At 33.3% G+C, this 10,833-nt stretch overlaps 1 protein-coding gene across 5 annotated transcripts; it reads left to right on the top strand.

Annotated features, from left to right (window-relative positions):
* Window positions 1–315: 315 nt before the first annotated feature.
* On the top strand, window positions 316–8,376 carry LOC130895231 (uncharacterized). 5 transcript variants are annotated; one of them, XR_009059449.1, is made up of 5 exons: window positions 334–532; window positions 590–764; window positions 1,063–1,175; window positions 6,862–7,061; window positions 8,125–8,138. XR_009059449.1 is itself a non-coding variant. In XM_057802435.1 (4 exons), the coding sequence occupies exons 1-4, from the start codon at window positions 352–354 to the stop codon at window positions 1,290–1,292; spliced, it is 501 nt and encodes a 166-aa protein (XP_057658418.1). In that variant the 5' UTR covers window positions 316–351; the 3' UTR covers window positions 1,293–3,871. The 5 variants fall into 5 exon arrangements, 4 of the variants coding, with proteins under 4 accessions (XP_057658418.1, XP_057658416.1, XP_057658417.1 ...); XM_057802435.1 differs by lacking the exons at window positions 6,862–7,061; window positions 8,125–8,138 and adding an exon at window positions 1,261–3,871 and having other exon boundaries at window positions 316–532; XM_057802433.1 differs by having other exon boundaries at window positions 6,862–8,376.
* The last annotated feature ends 2,457 nt before the right edge of the window (window positions 8,377–10,833 follow it).

The following is a 10,833-nucleotide window of genomic DNA, read 5'->3' as shown; positions in this document are numbered from 1 at the left end:
ATTAAATACTTGTATAAATGGATTTTTTGCAAAATTTGGAGGTACAGGAAAAGTGTAAAAACTAACGCAAAACAATAATTTGATCACCATAAATAATATTATAGCTAGATGGGAACAGAGGCAATCTTTATATTTAGAATACATGTAAAAGTCTGTTCGCAATAAGCAACGAATAAACGAACGTTTTCGTTATTGTGAATACGTGCACCTAAAAAAATAATTATTACAAAAGCTTGGTTTTCGGATGGTGTAATGGGTTTTCGGAGACTAGAACACTTATTTCCAGCGCATGCTCACTTCGTTGCGATTACCTTTGGCATTTGCTGCAAAATATTCATGTGTTAAGTGGTTATGTTTGTGTTGATGTATGGTAAAATTTGTAAAATGCCATCTTGTACAGTGAAGTTTTGTAAAAATCATAACAAAAACACAAGAAACAGCAATGTGCATTATCACAGATTCCCACAAGATTCTGTGTTACGTGAAATATGGAGAAAAGCTTGTGGAGTTGAAGAACTTAAACTAGAAAATGGTAAAAAAAATATGACACAGTTTTTATTATAAAAATTAAAACATCAACTTTTTACAGCTCGTATTTGCTCAGATCAATTTAATAATAGTTGCTATGAAGAAAAATCTCCTAATAGAAGTATTCATTCTAGAGTTCGTCTTTTTCCCAAACTAAAAAAGACTGCTGTCCCAATGAAAAATATACAACAGAATGAAATAGTTTTTCAAAGTCAAAGACAACAAAATGTCTTAAGGTAAAATTGATAATGATGCAAATGTAGTGAGCAAAAAATTTTCAAGTACTATTGAACTATTAGAATACAAAAAAAAATTTAATGTCACAGACAGGGTAGAAAAAGGAAATTTTTGATGGACACCAAGCAAGATGAGGTGATAGTTCATAAAAAAGCAAATTTTGATGGAAATGAAGGTTCAAAATAAAATATTGATGGAGATCTTTGGTACATTCATTTTCTAATAAATATTCCTTTTTAATAAGAACTTGTAAACTATACTCTGTGTATGATTCCATGTTGACATCACATATTTCAGGAATAAAAATTATAAACTACTGAATATGATGAACCTCTTCCACTCCAAAGTAGTTCAACATATCAGCTGGCACCAGCTGAATGTTTACATGTACCAGAGGAATCGAATATACTGTGAGTATACAAGTTTAGTAATATTTCAAAAAGTTCTATGGCAATAAAATATAATTATTCAATATTTTATTTTTTTAACATACAGATTTACTAGCATTGAAGATCAAAGCCAATTAAATTCATCACATCACCTAGATAGTAGTTTAGCAACAGAAAACTTATATTTGAAGATTGAAAATGGTAAATTGAAGACAAAATCTAATCATTATGATAGTATTATGGAAGATTTAAAAAATGAAAATCAGTATTTAAAAAATGAGACTAAGTCTTTAAAAAATGATGTGTTAAAGCTGTCTAAAAAACTTCATCTGCAAGAAAAAGAAAATCAAAAGAAAGTGAAAGAAAAAGTGTATGACTTGTTAAGACCAGTTTTTACAATTGGACAGATACACAAACTCATGAGTCCCAACAAGAAAAGAATCAAATGGAGTGAAGAAGACATACCATTTGCTATTGCACTTAGGAGCGTATCACCAAAAGGTTACAGGTACTTAAAAAAAAGAAATCATCCTTTACCTCCCTTATCTACGTTGAGGAAACAAGCAGCTGCGGTGGATCTGAATCCTGGGAAACTAAAATCAATTTTAAATACAATGTGTGCTAACAGTCTTATTGACAGACTGTGTGTGCTATGTTTTGATGAAGTTTATATCTCGCAAAAAGTAGAAGTCGACCGTAAAGAAGAAAAAAAAGTTGGGCCTCACAAGCGAGTCCAAGTTGGGATGGTTAGAGGTCTTTTTGCTAAATGGAAACAACCTATTTATTATAACTACGATACCCCTCTTACTGCGGAAATTGTAAATGATACAATAGATCAACTTTATGCTGCTATTTACATAGTAGTAGCACAAGTAACAGATATTGGATCAACAAATACTTCTGTTTGGAGTTCACTTAACGTAGGCACAGGCGAAAATGAAAATTGTTTTTTCCTACACCCACAAGATCCAAATCTCAAAGTTTTCGTCTTTGCTGACACACCGCATTTAATTAAATTAATACAAAACAACTTTATTGATTCTGGATTTAATTTGAATGGAGTACAATTAAATAAAGACTGCGTTAAAGAAATTTCATTATTAAATGAACAAGAAAGCAAAGACTCTGCACGAGATCTAAGAATTCCACACAAGCTTACATGGATACATTTAGATTGCTCTGGTTCGGAACGCCAAAAAGCTTCGTTGGCCAATCAACTTTTCTCACACACAACATATGATTGTCGAGGAGCATCAAATTGATAGTTCGGATGTTGATACCATAACATCTGGCAATTTACCTATGGAAGAACCAATGGAGTTTTCAAGTGAATTTTCAGACTCCATTGTTATAGAGGAAATTAATGGCTTTGACAAAGAAAAATTGGGCTTTTGTCTGTAGCTGGAAACTAGTAAGAACAATTTAACACCTAGAGAAATGGTTATGTATCAGGTTCATTGGAATTAATAGCCAAAATATCAAAATTGAAAAACAGTCTAAAGAATAACAAACAATAACAAACATTTGAGAAAGTTTAAATAATGTAAAGTTCAAATAATGTAACGAAAGAAGTTATTTACTCACAGTTAAGAAATATTCATAGACAAAGTACAGAAAAATGATGGACTATACAGGATAAAACTTTTGCTCTTTCTATGTACAAAAGATGTCCTAGGTTGTACAGATATTTATCAAATTATTTCCAGTTGCCTCTAGTTTCAACACTGGAAGAAATGTGGAATCAAAATTTTCTTTTGTTTATTATAGATGGCTGATTTATTTTAAAATTTTTTTGATTTATGTTCATAAAGAGAATATTTATTTTTGTTTTTCAAAATGTTTATACTGGGTGGCCCATGAATTTGAGTTGAGTAGTGGGAGTGGGAGGAGCGGGAGCTGGTTGTTTTGTAGGTTAGAGAATCGTGTCTTAGTAGCAATGGCGCAGTGGACCGTGGCGCATCGCGTTTTCGCTGTTGAATATTTGTTCAAAAGTAATGAACCCGTTATTACTGTTGAACGGCTTTTCAGTACAAAGTGCAATGTTCCACGAAATGGTTCAATATCTGATCTCAACACGATACTTCGTTAGGTTGCCTCTTTTTGCACAACTGGACCAGTTATAAAGTAGAAGTCGTCTGGTGATTTCACGTTTCCCAAGCAGCACAGTGTCGTTACTATGACGTCAATTATAGGCCATTGGCGACCAATGGGGACGTCTAAAATGACGTGATTATGACGGGTTAATGTCACATCCTACAGACGTCAACTAATGACGTACCTAGTCCGGCTGGTGAGACGTCAAAATGACGTACTTATTTTTGACAAATGACGTATAAGTAGGATCAAAAATATAAAAAAATGCGTTCAAATTAATACCAGTTTATTACAAAATCTTAAAAAACTACATACTATTACACTTATAGAACATAAAAGTTGAAATAAGGAATTACTAATGATGCAATAATGAAAATGACAACCATTCCTGCTTGAAAGGAAAAACAATACATTTCGAAAAAACTTTGTGGCAGTGCAATAACTCGATATACTCTGATAAATTTTGGATGCGATAAACATAGAATTCTTTTGAGTCGACAGGGTATTTGTAAAATGAACGGTAATCCTGAAACCTCCTACCTAATATAAAAACTGCTCCATTATTATCCACTACTATATTTTCTATTTTGAAAACCAGTCCTTCTAAGGTAAGACAAAAACAATTTGCTTCTGAATATGATGCAATAGAAAAAATAAAATCTTTATAATGAAGCTTTTTATACTGCTTGCAAGAGAAATTTGGCGTTGGTCCTAAGAAATGGGACAATTCACATTTACAGAAGTGTTCATCATCAGGTGAAGTAGAGTCATGTTTTTCGTACACTGTCATTTCAATTTCTTTTAAGCGTCTATTAATCTGTTGTAACGGTTTATTCGGAGACTGAACTAACGATTTTAAATGGTGGAGATAATTTTCAAATGGAAATGCTGACGAATTGTCTAGTGGCCCGAAATTTTCAACGTCATCTGCCAAATGTAATAAGGAATGTACATTGTAAACTAAGAACTCTAATCCGTAGATCTTTTCACTGTGCGTTACGAATAAATGCAAAAGTTGGCGCGCAAATGGAACTCCGAATTTTTCAATATGGCGTTTAGAAATAAGTATCATAATTGAACAATGAAATAGCAAAAAATGCTCATATATTGCCAAATCGACATTCCCATACAAAGCAACTGGCCCAATATACAGTAAAAATGTTCGAAATTCCGTTGCTTTCCAATCTGCCAACTGAGACAAACTGCGCCCTTTCCGATTGAATTCTACTGGAATACATTTACTGAGAAAAACAATTTTTTCAGATACATTTTGAAATGCAGTAGAGCTCATTTTGGCTCGGCTTGCGCGTCCTGTCCAAATACGCAAAAGTTTTTTCATTACACCTAGACAAACTAGGTGCATATAGTCTAAAGAAAAGACATAGATCAAATCTATAGGAAGAGCTATTAGAGGAGATTCTCCATGATGATGAGATACATCAATTTTAGTCCGAAAAGATTCGTTGTCTCTCTTGTTAAAAGGTAAATTTTTGAAAATGACACGTCCCAAGTGTTCTCCAGAGTTGTCGCACCTTTCACAGGAACTATAGCCTGAATGGGTCTTCACACATTTCAGATATGCGCGCGCAGGAGCATCGCAAACAAAGCTGTGAACTTTTACTTCATGGATATTATTATTAATTTCAATGCCCGTGGTAAGTAAGTTCGATAACTCAATTAAAAAATCTTCTAAAAACGCTGACAATAAATTTGGTTTGCCACTTCCTAAAAAAGAACCAACAACAAACGGCTCACTCTTAAAATTTTTTACAAGTGCTAAAATGGGCCAGAGATCATGTTTCTGACCATTTCTATAAATGGGCAGTCCATCTACATTAAATGAAATGTTGATAATGCTGTACTGAGAAATATTAGGCACTGACAATAACTTTAATTTTAAAGCGTTAACAAGTCCAAAATGACAATATTCGTCATTTAACAACGATTTTGTTTTCGTTTCTCTGGGCGTTTTCAGCAGCGTTCGACTGTCTAACGGTAACTCATTATGGTATAGATGCAAGATATGCAAGAGATGAGTAACTACTGTACGTCGAACGTACCTTGAAACTGCCCAGTTTGACAATTTCGAATGCAAATCGCTAGGCGGCGGTTCATTAGAAAATAAATCGTTAGGGGGCACGTTACTGGAAAAGGAAGTCAAATGGTTGTATAACGTCGCATCATTGAAGAGCAAATTTTCATTAAAATCTAAATCTCTTGAGGAACAGGTGTCATTTTCACTTTCACACATTGAATCAGCAAAAAAAACGGAATTTGATGATTCATTGGAATCATTATTAACTATTAAAGATGTATTATAACAATTCTGACTCACAGGTGCTAAATTTGCTTCTGCCACCCTTCTGTAGAGTTGTCTTTGACTAACAACACTTTTTTTCTTACGGGTTGCCATGCTTCTGCTTTTTCAATTTCTCTGGTGCATGTTTCAACCACACCTTGATGGTATCTTCTATTTCTTTCTGACTGACTAGAGGGGAGCTTTTTCTTACAGCACCTAAAAATGTTGTTTCAGATTAATAATAAGTATGCACCTACAAGTGAAAACACTTACCAATAATCACATCCTTTACGTTTAAGTTTTTAAAAGCCTTTTTCTCACCTCGTTTGCCACAAAAATTCCAATTAGTTGCAAGAGAATAAGTGAACAAAAAATTTAAAATGCGGTTTGTATGTCCAGTAAAATCTCTCCCTCCAAAAGTCGATAGATATGCCGACTGGAATCACATAATTTAAATTGTAAAATACATATTAAGTGGTACAGAACACCCACCAAAGCCAGGCAATTATTTTTTTCACTCAGGTATGTTTCCAATTTGGTAATATCCTCTTGAGAATTCAAAGGAAACTGTACCCCTATATCATCTGGTAAATCTGTATTACTGGCGTGATTGCCACTGCGATCTTGTTTTCGGATCCACTGCAAAATTTGATTGTTCTGTTCTCTAATGGTCTTCAATAAAGTGATTACATCATCTTGAGTGTTTGCTGGCATGGACAAAATATACCTTAGTACCAAAACAGTTTTTACATTATTTTTTGGTTTTTACCTCCATTACTTTCCACTACAGCTCTGATGTTGCTCTGTACATCAGTTGCTTTACTAGTTGACGGATTATATGGTGACGAGTTCGAAACAGCAGCCTGGCAAAATTACTGATTTGACGCAGAACCTGTAAAATAGAGAATTAACAAATTCTCCTAGGAAATAATGGACATAAATAATAACTCACAGTTTAAAGTATACATTTTAAGCAATTCATGCAAATGGACAATTATATTTTTTACCTCTAATAATTTGTCCTGAAGATTTAGTCAATTGAGTATAGTTGATTAAAAAGCACTTAAAATGACCGAAAACAAACGTACGAAAGACGTCTCTAGACGACGTCAAAATGACATCTGAAATGTCACGTCATATGGACGTCGCTTATTGGTCTACGACGTCGCCGACTAATAATGTCCAATAATTGACGTCATTATAACGACACTGTGCTGCTTGGGTTTCTGCGATATCCACTGATCTGCACGCTCCCCAGATCTCTCGGAGTGATTTTTTCCCAGGGGGCTACTTAAAAAGTAAAGTTTATTGCAGCAAACCCGTACGCGAGGGGACCTGAAAACAATACGGGGAGAAATCACAGATATTTCCAACAAGACATTGTCAAAATTAATGAAAATCTTCGAAGATAGACTTTTGTATATCGACGCGGAAGAACAGTTCTCTACAAACAGTGCATATAAATATTCCAATGAACAAAGTCATAAATTGGATAGTCTATACATTGTATTCATGTGAGTCCATTTTGTATGTAACCAGCAAATAAAACAAATTATACTGGTTTGAAATTCATGCGTCCTTTTTGCGCCACCTAATATTTTTTACTTGTGTACTTGATTTGTTTTTCTTGTTTTGAATTATTTTGATTTTGGAACACGTTCATGAATTTTTGAAACTTTTGTTTGTATAGAATATTTTTTGTAAAATCCCAAAATGATATTGTACTGATATTTTACTGTTTTATTTCTGGTTAGTATTTATTTACATATTATAATTTTCAATTTGTTATAAAAAACTGTATTTTATTAGTTCTTATTTTAACTGAAATTTTTGGTTAGTTGAAAATGTATAAAAATCTTATTTTGTAAATAAATGTGACCTAAGGTGTTTTTATTAGTGATTCAGGAAAGTGTGAAATCTGAAGTGGATAGGAATGAATATAATTGAATACAGTATTCTTTGTTGTAAATTTAAACGAACCGCGAAAATAAATTAGTTCTACCACCGAGGGCACTGGTATCGAAAATCCGCCATGTTGCTTCCATTGCATAATAAATATGGAGGGTAGAGGTAAGGAGGACCATCTCATTTAGGGGCATAGCTTAAAAATTGTTCGCTTGTAGACGGTAAATTATAATTCAAAATTTGACCAGAATGGCGCTCCTGTCGGACGAGATATCATATGAACTTAGTTATTTTAGATAGAGTGAAGTATGCAGTGTTAGAAAATTTTATGTTTCAAATGACTAGAGTCGTTAATTAAATATTGGTATACAAAATTTAAACTATTCATGGAGTACAAAATAATTTAGTAAATATAAACTAGAAAAACTACTGTGAGATAACCGTGAATGTTAATTAATTATTGTGAATTTGTAAGAAGGAAAGTGTCAATTATCACTTCTTTCTTTCTCTGTCCTTATTCTTAAATTTCTAGCGCTTTATTTAAAATTTACACTCATGCGATAGTAGCTCCTCCATAACATAAAGAATTTTATGGACACTTTCTGTAGCACAGAGATGGTTCTCCTTACCTCTACCTTCCATAATAACAACTGAGTTTACATTTCTTCTTAGGGTATATTCTGGTGTGTGCGTCATGAAAGTGCTAAACATCACTTCGTCTGTTTATATTTTGATGTTCGGTGTACTGAATAATGGTGCTATAGGACCAATTGGAGTCACAGCTGATTTAGATGTAAATCGTCAATCTCACTTGAGATGTATCATATGAATAACCCATGAAATTAATGCACGTTGTTGGGAGAAATGGATTTATGTATGAGTAAAAAAATACAATTTTTCAAAAATTAATCTTTTTTATTTTTTTCTAATTACAAGCTCTCTCTGATTTTGTTCTCCAAATAATGCGTCAAAATTATTTCAGAAGTAAGCAATCACAATAAAAACATTTATTTTCAATATATTTAATTTCAGTGAGAAATAATGAATAGAAATTAAATCATAGTAGCTTTTTGTTATAATTTATATAATTATTATAATTCTAGGTACCTGTAATACTGATTTTTAATTTTGAAAATTTTGGAGAAGTTAACTTGCTTAATGTACCATATTTTTTATGAATTAATTTCTCTAAGAAAGATAAATCAAAAAGTCAACTTCCAAACCTCTGAATAGATGGCGGTACAATTGGCTTTGTGCGATATATTCCAAAAGGGACTGGATAGAATGAGTTATTATAACTTGTAAAGGTATAATATTTATTTTTATTGATGTGCATTAATGATCAAAAAAGCAAATATATGAAGATGGGAAGGGGTCTGAATAGCTGCAACCAATTGAAAGAAAGAACAAAGAAGAACAAGGAGTATAGATTTGATAAAGTCCAGGAGCTGGAATATCTGGGAATAATAGTGACAAACGAAGGAGGTGAAATCAGCGAAAACGACGAAGAAGACGGATTAAATAGCGAATATTACGAAGAAGACGGCTTAAATAGCGAAGGTGAAAAGATAAGAAACGCAGAAAAAATTGATTATGACGAAAGACTAACATCGGGAAAGACGAATAAAAACGGAGGCTAGAGAATATGCGTGAGCTAGAGAGAACGCGAGAATTTGACATGAGACGACGGTATGAATGGCGAAGAAGCGAGAAAAAGGCGTGAAAATGAAGCGATAAGGCGAAATTATGAGAATACAGATGTTGGCAGCAGACAACGAGATTGCTTTACATTAAGTTTAAGGGAAGTAGAAGAGAGTATCAGACCTTTTGATGGCAAATACGAATATCCAATTCAGACGTGGATTTTTAAATTTGAAGAAGCTGTAGAAATTACGGGTTGGAACGATTTACAAAAACTCATTTACGCAAAGAAATGTTTACGAGATCTGGCTAAATTATTTATACAATCTGAAAAGAGCATCAGAAGTTGGTCTGAGCTAAAAAAAAGAGACATTGAGACAAAATGAAGAATCTATCGAAAAGAAACATCAAGAGAGAGATACCCAAGAAATAATTCAAAATGTCAAGAAGGAGAACAGATTCACCTGTTTCAACTGTGGAGGTCGAGGACATAAATCCAAACTTTGCCTAGATAAGTCGAAGGGGTACGAAGTGTTTCAGCTGTAATAAATATGGCCACATGTCAAATAAATGTCCGAAGAACGTTGCAAAATCTACTGGTGGAAATTTTAACGTGAATGTAATAGAAACTAAACCAAAAAAATGCCGATTAGCTGAGTATAGGAGGAGTAGGGATGTTAGCTCTATTTGATAATGGGAGTGATGTTTGTACGATCAGAGAAGATGTTTATAATGCACATTTTAGAAACCTAGTATTGATACCTAACAATATAATGTTAAAAGGATTAGGTAAAAATACCAGAGTGAAAACACTTGGAACATTTAGTATTCAGGCAGGGATCAATGATGAAACGGAAATAATAGTTAAATAAAAAAAGGACCTTACAACACGAGTTGTACGATGGGTCCTGATGCTAGAAGAATTCCAGTATGAAATTGAGCATAGACGAGGTACACAGATTTCTCACGTCGTTGCTCTTAGCAAGAATCCAGTAGTACTGATAATTGCTACAGAAATCGGTATCATTCAAAGAATTAGACAAGAATAAGAGAAAGACGAACACGTTAACGTGATAAAAAGGATTTTGACTAAAGAAAAGTATGAAGATGTTTATTTAGAGCATGATATATTGTATAAATACGAGAATGGATTAAAATTACTTGTCGTTCCAAAGAACATGCAGACTAAAATAATAACAAAAGCCCACGAGATAGGACATTATTCAAAGAAAAAGACAAAATAAGTAGTAAACAAAGAATTTTACATACCAAGACTAAAAGAAAAAATAGAAGCGATTAAAACTAACTGTATACCTTGTATATTAGAGAATAAAAAGGAAGGAAAGAAAGAAGGAATGCTTCATCCTATACAAAAACTAGAAGGTCCGTTAGAGATGTATCATGTCGACCACTTAGGACCAATGAAGTCAACAAACAAAAATTATCAGCACATTTTTGTGGTAGTTGATGACTTTTCCAAACTTGTGTAGCTTTAAGAAGAAAAAGAAAATATTAAACATGTTTTAACAATTTGTGGAGTCTCACGAGGTAATTGACAAGTGGAAAGGATAAATAGGACACCCATAACCGTCTTGACAAAACTCAGTTTTGAAGACTCAGGAAAGTGGTATAAATACGTTGACAAAGTACAGACTGCCTTGAATTCGACCTATCAGCGAAGCATAGGTACCACACCCACCCTTTGAATTAGTTAAAATGAAAAATAAAGAAGACGTTAAA

This window comes from Diorhabda carinulata, chromosome 6, assembly GCF_026250575.1.
Source record: "Diorhabda carinulata isolate Delta chromosome 6, icDioCari1.1, whole genome shotgun sequence".
Classification (NCBI taxonomy): Eukaryota; Metazoa; Arthropoda; class Insecta; order Coleoptera; family Chrysomelidae; genus Diorhabda; species Diorhabda carinulata.
Note: the sequence above shows the minus strand (reverse complement) of the source record. Positions and strands in the feature narration are given on the sequence as shown.

Coding starts and splice junctions, on each gene's coding strand:
- LOC130895231 (XM_057802433.1), top strand. CDS start 352: ATGTTTGTGTTGATGTATGGTAAAATTTGTAAAATGCCATCTTGTACA. Junction 533..589: donor AGAACTTAAACTAGAAAATG/GTAAAAAAAATA, acceptor AACTTTTTACAG/CTCGTATTTGCTCAGATCAA. Junction 765..1,062: donor AGACAACAAAATGTCTTAAG/GTAAAATTGATA, acceptor CACATATTTCAG/GAATAAAAATTATAAACTAC.